General features: G+C 46.3%; 1 protein-coding gene across 1 annotated transcript; it reads right to left on the bottom strand.

The window, feature by feature from the left end:
• Window positions 1-8,987: 8,987 nt before the first annotated feature.
• LOC124657305 (probable carboxylesterase 2) lies at window positions 8,988-15,713 on the bottom strand. The gene is made up of 3 exons (XM_047195880.1): window positions 15,551-15,713; window positions 13,707-13,715; window positions 8,988-10,150 (listed from the first exon to the last, which is right to left on the bottom strand). The coding sequence occupies exons 1-3, from the start codon at window positions 15,711-15,713 to the stop codon at window positions 8,988-8,990; spliced, it is 1,335 nt and encodes a 444-aa protein (XP_047051836.1).
• Between the last annotated feature and the right edge of the window lie 3,532 nt (window positions 15,714-19,245).

Genomic DNA, 19,245 nt, shown 5'->3' with positions numbered 1-19,245 from the left:
CTCTTCCCGTCGTCTTCCTCCACATGCCCCTTTCTGCTCACGCGGGCTGCCATGGAGAGCTCTGCAAATCGTCTTTCTCGATACGAGCCGCCACTGCCCAGCCACACCTCGCCGCATCGACGGCCGACCACGATCGTTGTTCGTCACCGATGGGAATCGGAGATGGGCGACCATGCATCCTTGATTTGGGAAAAATCGGGCTCAGTCCGCCCAGTCCCTCCTCCAGCAGTCGGGCTAAAAGCTCAGGCGTCCCTCATCTTCATTGGCCACCAGGCCACAAGCGGAATAGACCAAATATCCTGCTACGAGCGGACCGCGACCGGATCCGATTGCAGCCCCGACTAACTCAGCTCCGACTGCGCATGGTTGTCGATTGGGATGGCGAGGTAGGGGCGTGGCGTTGGGAGAGCGATGCACAGTCCTCGATCTGGAGGCCCGCCGCCCCCTCAGCTCCGTTGACTCGATTGGGTCATCAATTTGAGGTCCGCCTTGCTCGAGTCATCCATGGTGGCTTCACGGATTTCGTGATCCTGCTTCTACTTCCGAGAAAAACTTCGGCGGATTTTTGGGGGAGGAGTTGGCCGTGGCTCTGCAGTACTAGTTGAGATGAGGAGGAAAGTACAGGTAGAAGAGGACAAAAGCGGGGACAGAAGCCTGGTGACCACATGCTCTTCCTCCGTGTTAACGGATTAATGGATGGCGTTAGCCACGTGTTGAGCAGGCAGCACATGCTCACGTATACACGTGATCACCGGGCTTCATCGCCTTAAGGGAAACTTCTTAACCCTTAAGGAAAACATGAATACACCTATTATGGAACCCTCCGGACTTCCTTAGAAAGCCCAAGTCGTCCCGGACACTTCCGGAACCTTCCACAATATTCCGCACTATTCCGGTCCTTCCAAAACCTTCTAGAAGCTCCGGTCAAAACACCGGACTTTTTCCGAACCCCGGAAAATGACTTCCCATATATGAATCTTATTCTCCGGACCATTCCGAACATCCTCGTGATGTCTCGGATCCTATCCGAGACTCCGAACAACATTCGAACTCCATTCCATATTCCATATCTACTTAAAACGACATCAAACCTTAAGTGTGTCACCCTACGGTTCGTGAACTATGCAGACATGGTCGAGACTCCTCTCCGACCAATAACCAATAGCGGGATCTGGAGATCCATAATGGCTCCCACATATTCAACGATAACTTAGTGATTGATTGAACCATTTACATACGATACCGATTCCCTTTGTCACGCGGTACTTTACTTGTCCGAGGTTCGATCATCGGTATCACGATACCTTGTTCAACCTCGTCACCGACAAGTACTCTTTACTCGTACCGTGGCATATCATCTCTTGTGAACCAGTCACATGCTTGCAAGCTAATCAGACGATATTCCACCGAGAGGGCCCAAAGTATATCTATCCGTCATCGGGATGGACAAATCCCACTCTTGATCCATATGCCTCAACTCACACTTTCCGAATACTTAATCCCATCTTTATAACCACCCATTTACGTCGTGGCGTTTGATGTAATCAAAGTACCCTTCCGGTATAAGTGATTTACATGATCTCATGGTCGAAGGACTAGGTAACTATGTATCGGAAGCTAATAGCAAGTTGAACTTAATGACGTGATCTCATGCTACGCTTATTTGGGTGTGTGTCCATTATATCATTCATCTAATGACATAACCTTGTTATTAATAACATCCAATATTCATGATCACGAAACCATGATCATCTATTAATCAACAAGCTAGTTATACAAGAGGCTTACTAGGGACTCCTTGTTGTTTACATAACACACATGTATCAATGTTTCGGTTAATACAATTATAGCATGGTATGTAAACATTTATCATAAACACAAATATATATTATAATAAACATTTTATTATTGCCTCTTGGGCATATCTCCAACATTTTTATAGTCGTTTTTAGGTCAAAACAATTAGTTGGAGATGAAAATGGATGGCTGGTGATTCTCGAGGGCTGGAAAGAGAGACATAATTGTCTCTTTCCGTCAATGGACTTTCATCCCACGTACGTACGAAGAAAGCCGCTTCTCTAGTCTAGGTTGATAAATTGCGGGGATGAGAGAGGGAGCGATGCCTTGCACGACTACTCGAGGGATGGGAGAAAAAATGATGACGTGGTTTCACGAGAGGCCATGAAAATCAGGTAGTAGGGGGCTGCTATTTGCATAGTTTGTGTTTGGTTAGGTCATAGGCACATGAAAAATTAAACTTTGACCCAAGTTATCGCAAAATTACACCCGTTGATCCCGAAGTAGGACATTCACACTTAAAGGCTAGAGCATGTAATTCTTGAAACCATTGAGTTTGCAGCTGATGTTAAGCTCCAGTATGTTTCCTCACCGATATTTTATAGGTTACAGTCCCTTTATCTGGGATAGGGGAATGCACATATCGAATCGTGAATATTTTAGTGTAACAATACACATCCTTAAGAGAATGATGGAACATTATGGTGCCTCTGTAAATTGGTTTCATTTCAAATAACAAGTATCCTTAAGACATGTTTTGTCCGAGAACTAAAAACTCATCTCGATGTTCCCGAACTCCGATTGGGATGAAACCAATTTTGTTGGAAAGATAACGATGAATAGAACCCCAACAAAAATCCTTTATCTGGGATAGGGGAATGCACATATCGAATCGTGCATATTTTAATGTAACAATAAACATACCTTTATATGATGAAGAATGAGAAAGAAACTTACATGTACCCTAGTATTGAATTCCCTCTGACATTTCTGCCAACAGAAAATTACACTTGTTGCTCCGGCTAAATCACTTTGGTTTCATCCCAAGAGGAAATATTGGTATTTAATTCACCGAAATCACATATAATTTTGTGTGCCATATGCTTGTTGAGGTAAATACAATATACAAAGTGAAATAACCATGACACTATAGTTGTTGGTGTTGATTACGCTTCCACTAGCTTTACTATTCCTCTACATGTGTCATGTACCCTTGCAGAAAAGCATCTTACCTTCCTTCAAGTTAGTGCTAACGTCATCCATGCTAAAACCCCAATCCAATTAAATAGGATGAATTCTTTGAAGAACTATGGATTTCAAATAACATTTATCCTCAAAATACATTTTTTTCGGAGAACTAAAAACTCATCCCACGATGTTCCTGAACTCCGATTGAGAGACGAAACCAATTTTGTTGGAAGGATAACAACAAATAGAACCCCAATAAAAATCCTTTATCTGGGATAGGAGAATGCACATATCGAATCGTGCATATTTTAATGTAACAATACACATACCTTTAGAGGATGAAGAATGAGAAAGAAACTTACGTCTACCATGGTATTGAATTCCCTCTGGCATTTCTGCCAATAGAAAATTACACTTGTTGCTCCGGCTAAAACACTTTGGTTTCATCCCAAGAAGAAATGTTGGTATTTAATTCACCGAAATCACATATAATTTTGTGTGCCATTTGCTTGTTGAGGTAAATACTATATACAAAGTGAAATAACCATGATACTATAGTTGTCATCTCATGCTGGTGTTGATTACGCTTCCACTAGTTTTACTATTCATCTACCTGTGCCATGTACCCTTGCAGCAAAGCATCTTACCTTCCTTTATTATTTAAATATAACTAGCCGGGTGACCCGCGCATTTGCGCGGCTAGTTTGAAAGAATCATCATGTTTGGAATGTTTTCTTACAGATTCACGCACTCAACAGCTTATTCGATTTAAATCGTTATTACTGATTGCACATCATGTAAAATATTGTAGTCCTTATTTGAGAAATTGTTCAAGAATAATTAGATCTAAGATGGCTTGAAGGCTAAAAATATTTTAGTCATTTAATTTTGTTCGTCGAAGCATATTGATTTTGAGTTATTACTTGCTCATCCAAGTTGCTTTATGATTTACTATCGTGTATATTGATTTTTTTTTGGCTTAAACATTTCTCTCACACTCCCTTCGTTGCCTTTATCATTCTGATTATGCTCGTGTATTTTTTATCAACTTGTATATTTATAAATATTTCAGTAAGTGAATACAACTACTAATTATATATAATTCGAAGTGAGTGTGCCAATCTATGGATTTTATAGAGTTCAAAAAAAAAACAATTTCCATACTTGTTTTGCTTCTTATTTCTGTAGAAAATGTGCTTCTTTCTCAACCTAATGTGTATTTTACCTATCATAGGCTCCTAAGTACACTTATACAGTATACTAAGATTTAAAAATAAAATATTCATCCAACCCCCAAGATAATCTCTAGAACCTCTATTAGCTATACAAATAATATAGCCGCGAACATGCTGACTTATTGTGAACCGTGTTAATAATATAGGGAAATTGTATCGGAAAAATGTAAGATTTTTCGTTGCCTGTTGCGACTGCGTGTGATCCGTCTGATTTCCACAGTGCAGGTGAGATGGTAACTTTAATTTTTCTTCCACTTTTTTAACTTGCACCCACAGCCTCTTGCATAAGCTTGCTTTCATAGAAAGGCTAGAATCAAATGCATGAGGAGAAATAATATGTTTCTATCCACTTCATGAAATGTACCGTTTGAACAATTCTCATAGGCCCCGTTTGCGCTACTTCATCCTGTGTCTTGCTCTTATGTTGTGTCGTACTTACTGTCCCAGATGAGTTTTTGAATTCTTGAGGCTGTGTTTGTTCCCAGCGTTCGCTTTTCTTGTTCTTAATAAACACCGGCATATGGTCCTTTGAATTTCTGCACTGTTTGTGTTCACGGTGTGATAAGAAAATAATCAATCCCATATATGTATTTGCCAGATCATGTACTCTCGTCAAACGCCGCACCTGTATTTGCCCCTTTGGATCGCAATCCATCCAAACTGCCTCCTGGACTTTAGACATCATTGCTTCGCACCAGATTGATATCGCCATATGAACTGTCTAATACCTTTAGGTAGAGAGTAATTAGTCCCTGCCAAAACAAACTGGTCTAGACATATTTGTACACTTGCTCAATCGATGGTGCGTTTTTTTAATCAATTTTGCTACTCATATAGCAAAAGAAATTTTAGAGTGCTAACAAAATGCAGTATACACGATTGCATTGAAAAAAAATATAATTTAGATGCGATTCAGCATAGTTGGCGCTAAACTAACCAAAGATTATTATGAATTCCTCGAAAAATCAGATCCTTAAATCGTAACATTGATTTATCTCTAGTACTCTGGAATTGTGGCGGAATTCTTCTTCTACGCATCTTGACTGATGTTGCATTCGGGAAGAATATAATCCATAATAAAACTGATATGCATGCGTTTGGCTCACCGTCAACTTGGACTGTGTCTAAGACAAATGCGTACTAATTAACTTGCTTTGTAATATATATGCGCTCTGTCCCATACTGCATTATAAAATCAGAATCTTTTAACCGGGAAGTGTCATACTCGTATATACCTGCACTGATGATGTCCGTCAGGTGATGGAAGCAGTTGGAGTCCCTCGGTATGATGTTTCTCACATACACATTGACAATCATCTTGATCATGGCATGGCAGTCTCTGCAACTCCTCGCACGCGAATATGTCGGCACCAGCATCCATACCATCTCGGCCGCCACATGCTCAACGACCTCCGCGTCCAGCACGCGCTGAGCAGGTATGTGGAATCGTCGAGCCTGCTGGCTAGGTCTAGACGGTCCACCGTCCGGGTGCGACGCCGTTCTCGGCATACATGGACCTGAAGTGAGCCCTGATGGTGTAGTTCAGATCGATGTGCCTGCACGTGAAAAGCAGATCCACCATGAAGGTGCCATCTCGGTATAGAACTCCAGCAACACCTTACCCCGGCCGTTCTTTGCATACACGAAGACCAGAGCCGTACATGTGAATGGATCACGCCGGGCCAGCACGGCCGAAACGGGAACTCTTCCGTGTCGACCCCTGATCGAGCAAGGATATCGCGGTAGACTCGCAGGACGGAGTTGTGGGACCAGGAGCTCTCGCACATGAACTCTAAGCGCTAGCGCTCCATCTCAGATCGAGCTTTGTCGTCTCCATATGCACTCGTGCTTCGCCAAAACGTCGTGCCGCGCGCATGCACTTGCTCGCCGTATCGCCACCACTGGTGCCGTGCTCACGCCCATCGTCGGTCCTGCTCCTCTTCCCGGTTGCCTTCAGGAACAGAGTCCGGCGGAAACCCGTCGGCGACCCAGCTCCGGAGATGAGTCCCTGGCAAAGCCGATACGAAGAGGCTGGTTGTTCGCTCGCCCATTAATCCGCGCGATCCTCTATGGAGGCGAGGCCTTATATACGATGGTTAGTTATTTGATTGAGGAGGTAGAGATTGTATGTCACCGCATCCAAAAATTGATATGGATGAAATATCTGCATAAAAAGAGCAGAGTTTGTTTGGATATAAGGGGATGCGTGGGGAATTTTCTGACGTTGTACCAAACGTGGTGGCTTAGGACACGGCCTACCCGCATATTGCAATCACACCAGCGGCATATTGCAACCAACACCAGCCCGACGTCACGAAGTTAATCTTAGCCGCTGTGTATTATTTGCTTATATATCACGCTAATCTCTACCGTTGGTTGGTTGTTGTTTTAATAATATAATAGATATTGTTAATTCAGGCTCAAGATAGTGCTAACGTCATCCATGCTAAAACCCAGATCCAATTCAATAGGATGAATTCTTTGAAGATCTATGGATTTCAAATAACATTTATCCTTAAGAGAATGATGGAAACAGTATGGTGCCTCTACAAAGATTAGGCCTTTTTTGGATTTAACTTCTAAATGTTGAGACACTTAGATTTTCCAGCTTATATGAATCAATTTGAAAAGAAAACATATACGAGTCACTAAATTTTCATGTGGTTTGTTGTGTGTGGTGATGATATATATATATCTATAGATTTTATTGATCAAATCAAATTAGATATCTTGATATTCTTAGATTTTCTAGCATACATGAATCATTTTAAACAAAAAAACAAATCTGAATCACAAAGTTTTTTTCTTTGTTTGTTGTGTGGTGATAGTTACTGATTTTATTGATCAAATCATCACTTATCTTTACTTTGTAATGTTTCTCATTTCCTACCAATCCTCTGATATGACATGATTCCTAATTCCTAAATTTAGGTTGTTGTGATGAGAATTGGGTAGGCAATTACCTATTTTCTTTATTTTAGTAATTTTTCTCATCGCTTCTTAATGAATGTTCAAAATAAATGACTCCAAACTTAATTTCGTGTCATGCTAGGAGCACAAAGGTGTTTTTGTTTGCATAAATATAATAAGGGTTTGGTTTTGAAATAATTGAGTTTCATTTAGATGCAGTGATGCGAGAGGATGCTTGTTATTGTTGTTTCACATGGTTCCTTCATTAGTTACATAGATATTGAGTGGTTGATTAATTATATATATATATTTTCCATCCCGTTTGCTGTGAAAAATTAACCATATTTTAGTTTTTTAGTACATGTGCACTTGCATGAATGCTTCATCTCAAAATGTTCTGATCTAGTTTCATATAAGTCTGCTGCACCAAGTTGCCAATAGCATCAGAAATTTTCCTTCTAATTATATTATGTGCATATGCTAAAAATTTCATTGTGACTTTGTAGCTTTATCTCCTTAGTAAAAAAAGTATATTGGTTTGTCAAAATGGTCTACATACAATCTACCAAATTGTTTCTTGACATGGGGTCCATAACCTGATATGATTTCATTTGTTTAGTGTTCATTTGGGCTATGTGCAATGTGCGATGTACAATGGAAACTAAAAGTTTTGTAACTCCTGATGAGATACCAAAGTCGATTATCTTGATATGCTTTGTGTATCTACTACCCACCAATATTATTTCTGATGCAGATTTTATTGTCCGACTTTCCAATTTTACTGCGGTATACTAAATATTGCACTGTGTTTGCAGATTTTTTCCTTAAATAACCTTGACACTAGATTGTTAAAGAAAATTTTAATTGATTGCAATTTCTTCGATCTGGCTGGAAACTGGGTGTTTGATTTTTTCCTTTTGGGCATGATGTGCTAGAAACATGGCTGGTAAACTTGAGGACATAGAGCACAAAAAGATATGTCTTCACGGACAACCATTCATTTAGAAAGAATAGCATTGGTAGAAATTGTTTCGCAGATACCGTATAACTATTTTTCATTTTTATGGGTGCTTTTGTTGTACACTTTGGTGACGGTTTACTAGTCTTGATGTATAACGGATCTGAAACTTAAAAAGGAGCAATAGAGACATGGTGAAATATTTCTGTTCTCATTATTTGGATACAAAACAGATAAGGAATCCAGATATTATTTAGTTTGCTTCAAAAAGGACTTCAAATGGCTTACAGGGTTCATGCCCTCGTTCATGTGAAGCGACTATGCTTTGTAAACCAGGTTTTTTCTCAAATAATTAATGGAACTATTGGCTTTTGGTTGATACGTTTTTTAATATTATTATGGCTCCATACTAAGCCTCTTAGGAAAATTTGCAATAGAACAATTATGTATCTCTCGGCAAAAGAAAAAAAACTTTGTAGCTTCTAAAGTGGTCTGAAATCCTCATAAGTAGTAGATACTATACACTGATACATTGTCTGAATTATATATATGAAAATTAATACACTGATAGTAGTACATTAGTTGTACATCATACATAAGCTGTACATAAGTTTTTTTTTTGAGGAATGTACATAAGTATTTCCGTCATACATAAAAAAGATAACTTACTGTCTTTCTTATTATACTTACTACCTTTGTCTATAAATAGACGTTTTAGATTTATCTAAATTTGGATGTATCTCTAGACGCTATTTCGTGTATAGATACATTCAGATTTAGAGGTCTATTTATGGCTGGAGGGAGTATTATATATAAAGGTATAACAAGTATCATCAGTGACCCGAATCACACATTTGCACAGTCATCAGCCAACACTTCATATTGTGGACTTTCATCCACTAGAAAAAGTTCTTGATGATTGAACTCCCTGGAGCTGCTGCTGGTAATGAGAGTCTGTTTGTCTTGTTAGGCCTCACTCCGCCCAAAGATAGCCCATATCTAGTGTTGAATGTTTTTCCCAGTCCAATTTGTAAACAACCACTTGCCATAGATTTCCTGCCACTCCAATTTTTCATGGCCATCCCATATCCAAATATGTCAATGTATGGTCTAGCAGGCACGCTTAGGGTTAGCTGATCACAGTCATCAGTCTCACCTTCTTCTGATGTCTTCTTACCCCCGTATCCATGCAGCTCGTGCAGCTCCGGGAGCATAGCGGCCGGCAGCGGCAAGGCGCTGCGCTGATTCACGAACTGCACTATGCTCTCCATGAGCTTCTTGCTGGTCGCACGCAGCGGGTTGTACAGGTGGAAGCCATGGTCCTCGCCGCCCTCCGACTCCACCAGCGTCACGTCGTCACCGGACCACGCGCAGTCGTGCATGTGGGCTGCCAACTGGCGGCCACGGTCCCGCATGCTGTCTTTCTCGGCGACGGCTACCAGCATGCGCCGGCATGTCAGCGACGCGACCTCCTCCGCAGGGGGATTGATCCGGGGGTCGTCGTTGCCGGCGTGGCCAGCCGTCACGAACGGCCAGAGCCTGTCCACCAGGTCAGGTGGAAACATGGCGACACAGTCCTCCCGGACGGTCTCGGAGGCCAGCCGCTCGGACCCCCAGAAGTACGGGTGCACCATGACGAGCCCCTCGATGTCCATGAGGCGGCCGTCGCGGCTGGCGCGCACCGCGGTGTGGTAGGCGATATTACCGCCGGCGCTGTCGCCGGCGAGGAACGTACGCTCAGGGTCGGCGTAGTCGGCGAGCCAGGGATCGGAGAGGGAAGCCACCCACTGTAACGCGGCCCATGCGTCGTCGTAGGCCGCGGGTATGGGATGCTCTGGCGCTAGACGGTACTCCACGGACACGACGAGCGCCCCGGTGTGAGCGGCCAGAGACTTGGCGTAGTTGTTGTACGTCCGGCAGAACGCGCTCTCCGTGCAGAAGGATCCGCCGTGGATGTACACGATGACCGGTAGCCTCTCGCCGGCCGCGGCGGCGGCACGGGAGGCGAGAAACAGGCGTGCGGACACGCCAGTCCTTTTGTCGATGACGACATCCTTCGTTGCTGTTAGACATTGTAACATGTATATGTATTGGGTATAGGATAGTATCCTACCCCTCTACGTATAAGTCTTGTAAGCCACGGTTGGGGCGTTTCCAACCCAATATAACACGTACCCGATGGCTCCAACGAGCCCATCGTTTCCGCCATACAATTCTATATGGTATCAGAGCGGGTCCTCTCCGTGACCTAGCCGCCGCCGCCGCCTGCCGCCGCCGTCCACCTCGGGCCGCCGCCGCACGCCGCTTCTACAACCAAGAACAAGATCACGACCCCTGCCGCCGCCATCCTCTCCGGGCCGCCGTCGCAGATACAACTGCCGCCGTCCACTCCGGGCCGCCGCCAAAGACCACGACCACGATCTGCCGCCGCCGTCCTCTTCGGGCCGCCGCCGCATCCACGACACGACACGACGACCACGATCTGCCGCCGCCGTTCTCCTTGGACCGCCGCCGCACCGACGACACGACGTAACATCGCCACGATCTCAGTAGCCCCTGTCGAGCTATGTCTTCGTCCTCGTCAATGGCGTCACTCGCCACCAGCCTGGGACCGTCGCCGTCGCTGAAGCTCAAGCGCGACAACATGCTGTTCTGGAAGGCCCTGGTGTTTCCGCGCCTTCGGTGTGCTCTTGCGTTTGGCCTCCTTGATGGCTCTGACGCCGCCCCGGACAAAACCCTAGAGGCCACTGATTCAGATGGGAAGAAGATCACAATACCAAATCCTGACTATGCAACTTGGGCTGCTCGGGATCAGTTTGTTCAAGGGTGGATCAATGATTCACTTTCGCCGGACATCCTAGCACACGTCCTCGACAAAACCTCCACTGCTGATACATGGGCAACTATTTCCAAGATGTTTGCTAGCGCCTCTAAGGCAAAAGTTTCCCATCTGCGTTCCGCCCTCAACAACACAAAGAAGAAGGAGATGACTGCTGAACAGTATCTCTCCAAGATGACAGGTTTTCGATCTGAACTTGCTGTTGCGGGGAAAACTATTGATGATGAAGAGATGATAGGCTACGTTACAGCTGGTCTTGGTGGTGCTTACAACTCGCTAGTTGATAGGGTGGATCATACATCCGGCATTACCCTTGATGACGTGATGAACCAGATCAGCGCCTTTGATATGCGTCAATCTCTGCTGGCTGACAGTGATGATGTTGATACTCCTTTTGTTTCTTCGGCAAATCTCAGCAATCGTCCTCGCAGTAGTTCAGTCCCTGTTCAGGACATTCGCTACGATGATACCAGGCGCCGTGATGATGACAGGCGTCGCGATGAGCCACGCCGTGATGATCGACGCCGCGATGATCGGCGTCGTGACGAGCCGCGCCGCGATGACAGGCGCCGCGACGATGATAGGCGCCGTGATGATAGGCGCCGCGATGACTGGCGTCGTGATGACAGACGCCGTGACGAGCCCCGTCGTGATGATAAGCGCCGTGATGATAGGCGCCGTGATGGAGGAGGCAAGGGACGGCCAGATCGTGCCCCCACCCCCTTTGTTGATGTCCGTTGTCAAATCTGCACGATATACGGCCATCCTGCCAGTGACTGCTGGTGGCGTTATGGGAATGATGACTCTGATGATGATGGTGACCGTCATGATAAGGCTGCCCATGCTGCAGCCTATGGCATCGACACCAACTGGTACTCCGACACAGGCGCCACTGACCACATCACGGGCGCGCTGGACAAGCTCACCACTCACGACAAGTACAAGGGACATGACCGTGTGCACACTGCAGACGGCAATGGTATGAAAATCAGTCATATTGGTCATTCAATTTTGCATACCCCTAATCATTCTCTGCATCTTAAAAATATCCTTCATGTTCCTAGTGCATCTAAAAATCTGCTGTCTGTTCATAAGCTTACACTTGATAATCATGTCTTTATTGAGTACCATCCTTTTTTCTTTTTGATAAAGGATCTGGCCACAAGAAGAATTCTGTTTAAAGGTCCCTGTCAAGATGGTCTCTACCCGCTAGTGCCTTTCTCTACCGGGTCATCTTTCAAGCAAGTTTGCAGTACAATAAAGTTGCCATCTTCTACATGGCACAGTCGTCTTGGGCATCCATCTTCTTTTGTAGTTCAGCAGATCATTAGGAAACATAAACTTCTTCATACACCTGAAATAAACCCCTATATTTGTAATTCTTGTAAGTTAGCCAAGAGTCATCAGTTGCCATATCCTGTGTCTACCAGTGTATCCACTGTTCCTTTGGAACAAGTGTTTTCTGATGTATGGGGTCCTGCACCTGTTTCTGTTGGCAAGCATGAATATTATGTCAGTTTTATTGATGATTTTAGCAAATTCACATGGATATATCTTCTTAAGAAGCGCTCTGATGTTTATCAAGTTTTCCTTAATTTTCAGCAACTTGTTGAGCGAAAATTTAATAGAAAAATTGTTACTATGCAAACCTACTGGGGAGGTGAATATGAAAAACTCCACGGTTTCTTTCAAAAAGCTGGTATCACACATCATGTCTCATGTCCCCATGCTCATCAGCAAAATGGGTCTGCTGAGCGCAAACACCGTCATATAGTGGAGGTTGGCCTTGCTTTGCTTGCTCATGCATCCATGCCTCTAAAATTTTGGGATGAAGCCTTCCTTACAGCCACATTCCTCATTAATCTTCTTCCCAGCAAAGTCATAAATTTTGATACACCCACAGAGCGTCTTCTTGGAGCCACACCCAACTATGAGTCTCTTCGCATTTTTGGCTGTGCTTGCTGGCCAAACTTGCGCCCCTACAACAAACGAAAGCTGTCGTTTCGGTCGGTTCGGTGTGTGTTCTTAGGATACAGTCCTCACCACAAAGGTGTCAAGTGTCTTGATCCTTCTACTGGACGTGTTTATATTTCCCGTGACGTGGTATTCGATGAGAGCGTTTTTCCCTTTGCTGCTCTCAATCCCAACGCTGGACGGCGTCTTCAAAAAGACATCCTTCTCTTGCCCACAAATACATCATCACATCATGGGGATGCAAATATTGATGACTATATGCCATTGCCTGTTGTGCCTAATGTTTTTGTTCCAGAAAATGTTACTCCAGATGCTCAAGATGATGCAGGAAATGATACAGAAAAAGATACTGCAGAAAATGTCTCAGGAAATGATGAGGAAGAGCACTGCCAAGTGGCAGAAAATGCCAAAACTGGCAGCCGATCCCATGTTGATACTGCTGTCGACCTGGGGGACGTCGATCCCGGAGCTGATTCTCTCGCGTCGGCCTCCGAGTCCGCGCCTGCGCAGCCTTCTGTGTCGCGTCCACGCACGCCACGTGCCGGCGCTGCACAGGGCGTGGCTACGGGCGGGAGCTTCTCCCCGCTCCGCACCAACCCGGTGTCTCCACGTCGCAGTCTGTCGCCTGGGCGTCGTTCACGCTCCGCGTCCCCCACAAATCGTCCACGACTGCAGCGACATCGCTCCACGTCCCCCACTTCAGGACCCCGACAGCGACAACGCTCCTTGTCGCCACTTTCGTCATCTGATCATGATGTCGATGGTGGCTCGGGTGAGGAGCATGAGGAGGATTCTTCATCCACACCAACACCACCTCCACCACCTCCACCACCTCCGGTGCCAAGGATGACGACTCGATTACAAAAAGGTATAAAACAACCTAAGAAATATACTGATGGCACCATTCGATATGGTATGTTGACTTCCACAGGTGAACCTAGCAATCTTGCTGAAGCACTTGATGATACTCGCTGGAGTCAAGCCATGCAAGAAGAATATAATGCTCTGATGGAGAACAAGACATGGCATCTCGTTCCTCCTAGTTCTACTCGTAATCTCATAGATTGCAAATGGGTATATCGTGTCAAGAAAAATGCTGATGGCACTGTTGATAGGTATAAAGCTCGTTTGGTTGCAAAAGGATTCAAACAAAGATATGGCATTGATTATGAGGATACTTTCAGTCCAGTGGTCAAAGCAGCAACTATTAGACTTGTTCTAACCGTTGTCGTTTCCCGTGGCTGGAGTTTGCGGCAGCTAGATGTCAAGAACGCGTTTTTACATGGCGTTCTGGAAGAGGAGGTCTACATGAAACAACCTCCAGGTTTTGAAAATTCTCAAACTCCACACTTCATATGCAAGCTTGATAAGGCCCTTTATGGTTTGAAGCAGGCTCCTCGTGCATGGTTTTCAAGGTTAAGCAACAAGTTATACAGTCTTGGTTTTGTTCCTTCCAAAGCTGATACATCATTGTTTCTCTTTAACAAGTCTGGCACTATCATATATGTGCTAATTTATGTGGATGACATCATTGTGACAAGCTCCTCAGATAAGGCTATTGGTGCACTTCTTCATGATCTCAGAGACGATTCTGCCCTTAAGGATTTGGGACCTCTTCACTTCTTTTTGGGCATTGAGGTAAAGCAGACTTATGATGGTCTTCGGCTCACTCAAGAAAAATATGCTGCTGATATACTTACTAAGGTTGGTATGCTTCAATGTACTACTGCGCCTACACCTTTGTCCTCCAGTGAAACTTTATCACTTGTTCAAGGAGATCCTCTTGGACCTGAGGATAGTACACAGTATAGGAGCATTGTAGGTGCTCTACAATATCTGACACTGACAAGACCTGATATATCCTTCTCAGTAAACAAGGTCTGTCAGTTTTTGCATGCTCCTACTATCTCTCATTGGTCAGCTGTGAAAAGGATTCTGAGATATATCAGAGGAACTCTGAAGGTTGGTCTTACATTTAGAAGGTCATCTTCACTATTACTAAGTGCTTTTTCAGATGCAGAATGGGCAGGTTGTCCTGATGATAGAAAATCCACTGGAGGCTTTGCTGTATTTGTTGGACCAAATCTCATCTCATGGAGTGCTAGGAAACAAGCCACAGTGTCACGGTCAAGCACTGAAGCTGAATACAAGGCAATTGCTGATGCTACAACTGAGTTGATATGGGTTGAGGCTCTACTTAAGGAGCTTGGTATAAAACTGAGGCAAAGACCATGTCTATGGTGTGATAATTTAGGAGCTACATATTTGTCTGCTAATCCAGTTTTTCATGCTAGGACAAAGCATATTGAGATAGATTTTCACTTTGTTCGAGAAAGAGTTACAAATAAGATGCTTGATGTTAGGTTTATTTCAAGCAAAGATCAACTTGCTGATGGCTTTACAAAAGCTCTCCCTGTAAAACTTTTAGATGCTTTTAGAACTAATCTCGACCTCACTCAAGGTTTAGATTAAGGGGGAGTGTTAGACATTGTAACATGTATATGTATTGGGTATAGGATAGTATCCTACCCCTCTACGTATAAGTCTTGTAAGCCACGGTTGGGGCGTTTCCAACCCAATATAACACGTACCCGATGGCTCCAACGAGCCCATCGTTTCCGCCATACAATTCTATAGTTGCCACCCCACGGTTGGCCGCCGCGTCCTCCGACGCCGGCACGAATGGGCTATGGAGGAAACGCTCGACGTGGCCGCCCTTGTACTCGCGGATGAATGGGTAGAGGTCGACGGCGATGTCGTCGGTGGCACCCTTCTCTTTTGCTGGAGAGCTCACGAATGCAGTTGCAGACATGGTGACCGAGGCAGCCAGTTCTTGTATGTACCTAGGGTGTCTATGCAGCTCTATCTCTGTCTTGAGTTGTGGTGTCTGGGATGCCATTCGTGAGCTTTTTATAGCTGGATTTTGTTCCGGTCCAACTGTAACATGCAATAGCAGTACTGCAGCTACTTCATTTGATGAATATTTGCATCTATTTTTTCTGTGTGTGAAGTATAATACGCGCGCGCATACATATTTGTATGCAGCTCGATCTCTTTATCGTGTTGTGGTGTAGTGGGATGCCATTCGCATGCTGTTAGATTCCACTCCGATTTTTTTTAAACGGAAGGCCCTAGGCCCGGCTTTATATATAAAGCCATCACGGCAACCACATAGTAGCGATACAACTCACACCACAAACTGGTACCTCAAAGTGCTGATAACATAGTACAAATACGCCAAGTCTGGTGCCTAATACAAGCACAAAGATACAAGCACAAAGATGCAAGGAGACTAAAGAACGAAGAGCGGCATGAAGACGTCAACGGCGTCCGCGTCCTTCATCCCGAATCCGCGCATGTAGCCTCCTAAGCTCGTCCAGCGCCGCGTCCAACAGTGGTCGGTCCCTCCGTCTGACCAGTACCCTCCAGCTCTGCATGTAGATAGACATTTTGAAGATGGCGTCAGCCGGGCTGGAGATGAGAGAGCCCTCGATGGCTAGCTTGTTGCGAATGTTCCAGAGCGCCCAACATTGCGCAGCGAAAGTAAACCAAGCTATCCTACGGAGTCTACCCGACAGGCCGTTGGCAATGGCGACAAAGTCCGCAGCCCCTGCTGGGTTCCATGAGCAGGAGAGGAGCTCCCTGATTCCTGCCCACATGAAGACGGCCATGTGGCAAGTGAAGAAAATGTGGTCACAAGTTTCCCATTCACCACATAAGGCACATCGCCCGTTCGATGGCCCGTGCCGCTTGACAAGTTGATCCCCGGAGGGGAGCCTCCCCCGGACTAGCTGCCAGAGGAAGACTCGGATTTTTGGAGGTACCCTAGTGCGCCAAATATCCTTGAAGTGCGTAATCGTCCCGCCCCGGGACAGTTTGGAGTACATCGAGGAGGTGGAGTACTCTCCGGAAGGCTCCAGAGCCCATCTAACCACATCTGCGCCCTCGGCGGCAGGCGATAGGTCGAAGACCCTACAGAGGTTGTCCCACTCGACCCTCTCAGCAAGGCCAAAGGAGCGCCTGAAGCGAATCGTCCAGCCATCATTGGACCTAACCCCTTCCACGGTCGCAAAATGGTTGTCGCAGCATGCGAAAAGACGAGGGAAGGTAAAGCGAAGGGGCCCCGTGCCCGTCCACCAATCCAGCCGAAGTAGGTCCTCCGCCCATCGCGAACCCGGTGCTTCGCTCCCAACTTGAAGTACCATTTGATCTTCTGGATGGCGTTCCAGAACTGTGATCCTTTGGTGGGAACTGCCGGGGAGAAAAGGTCGTGGTCCCCCAGGTACTTGGCCCGAAGAAGGTCTGCCCATAGGCCTTCCTCGTTTTGATAGATCTTCCAAATCCATTTCAACATGAGGGCGATGTTCATGAACTTGGTGTTGAGGATCCCCAATCCTCCAAACGCCCGAGGTTTGCACACCGTGGCCCAGTCCACCATGTGGTACTTCGCTGGGACCCGCTCCTTCCCAAAAGAAGCGGGAGCGGTGTTTGTCCATTACAGCGTGGGTCGTGTCATGCAGCAAGTAAAGACCCATAGCAAAGAGCGGTAGGCTGGAAAGGCAAGAGTTGGTGAGCTCCAGCCTACCAGCGGCAGCAAGGAAAAGACCTTGCCAGGGCTCTACCCTGTGGCCAACCTTCTCAGTAAGGAAGTTCCAGTCAGCCACCGAGAGGGGGCGGTCGCTGACAGGAAGGCCGAGGTAGTGAAACGGCAGGCTCCCCAGCCTGCAGTTAAGAGCGTCAGCCACTCTTTGACGCTCCAGATCGTCAACCCCAGTCACGACGGCTTCGCTCTTAGCGAAGTTGATCTTAAGGCCTGACATGTTCTCAAAGCAGAGCAGCAGGAACTTAAGATTGGCCAACCCGGCATCAGAAGGTTCGATCAGAATCAAGGTGTCATCCGCATATTGAAGATGGGTTATCCCCCTGTGGATTAGGTGAGGCACCACACCCTTGAGATGCCCGTAGCTGGTGGCTTGGCGATGATAGCCGCCAGGGAATCCACCATGAAGTCGAACAGGATCGGGGAGAGAGGGTCCCCTTGTCTCACACCCCGAGCGTTCCGGAAGTTCTCCCCAATAACCCCGTTCACGTTGACCGCAGTATGGCCACCCGAGACCAGCTGCATAAGCCGATGAACAATCATGGGGGAGAAGCCCTTTCTCAGCAGAACTTCACGAAGGAAATCCCAGCTGACTCGATCAAAGGCTTTCTCGAAGTCAAGCTTGAGGAGTAGGCCCTTGAGTTTCTTAACCCTCAACTCATGGGCGATCTCGTGGAGGGCGAGCACACCCTCGTGCAGGCACCTCCCTTTGATGAAGGCCGATTGGCTGCGGTCAATGGTCCTATGCGCAAGGGGGGCGAGTCGGGTAGCGTAAGCCTTGGCAATGAATTTAAAAATAACGTTGATAAGAGCAATAGGCCTAAACTGCTTGATGGTGTCTGCTCCTTGAACTTTCGGGATAAGAGAGATGACTCCAAAGTTAAGACGAGCAATGTTGACCCTCCCTAGGGCGAAATCATTAAGGATCTGGAGAATGGGGCCTTTCAGTATGTCCCAGAATTTCTTGAAGAAGAGGACCGGCAACCCATCAGGCCCCGGTGCTGAGTCCGGCTTCATGCCCGCGAGCACCTCGTCCAGCTCATCCGGAGTGAAAGTAAGTTCCAAACTCCTGTTCTCCTCTTCTGAAATCCTCTGGGCAGGAGGCCGTAGGTCCCGGGCTAGGGAGAAAGCCCTTTCCTCCCCAGCAGCGCCCATAAGCCCCTGATAGAATTGGTAGACATGCCTCATTAACTCGGGCTGTTCCGAGATCTCCCCGTCATCGGTCAACAAGGCGAGGGATGAGGCACTTCCTCGCGCCTACCGTTGGCGAAGGCGTGGAAGAAGGCCGTGCAAGAGTCTCCTTTGAGAGTCCATTGGAGTCCGCTGCGCTGCCTCCGCATTCTTCCTCTACGCCGTCCAGGTGGACAAGCTGATCCTCAAGGAAATAACGGAGAGCCCAGCCTTCCTCGTCGAGGGCGGAGGAATCAGCCAGACCGTCCAACTCCTTGAGCTGTGAGAGGAGGTTATCCCTTGCCTCCCTCTTCAGTTTGCCCAAATTGGCTCCCCACCCGCGGAGGTGTTGGCGGAGGCACCTCGCGATACACTGCCAGAGGTCAATGCTGCATCTATGAGGGCCCCTCTCCTGAATGCAGAGGATTAGCTTATCCTTGACCATCTCGTTCGAAGCCGGCTACCCTCAGCCACCAAGATTGGAAGAAGAACCTCGCCGGCCGACGAATCCCTTCTTCGCCGTCGTCGAGGAGGAGGGGGTTATGGTCGGAACCCACTCGAGTGACCGCCGTCG

This window comes from Lolium rigidum, chromosome 1, assembly GCF_022539505.1.
Source record: "Lolium rigidum isolate FL_2022 chromosome 1, APGP_CSIRO_Lrig_0.1, whole genome shotgun sequence".
In the NCBI taxonomy this organism is placed as follows: domain Eukaryota; kingdom Viridiplantae; phylum Streptophyta; class Magnoliopsida; order Poales; family Poaceae; genus Lolium; species Lolium rigidum.
This window is presented reverse-complemented; position numbering and strand designations above follow the sequence as displayed.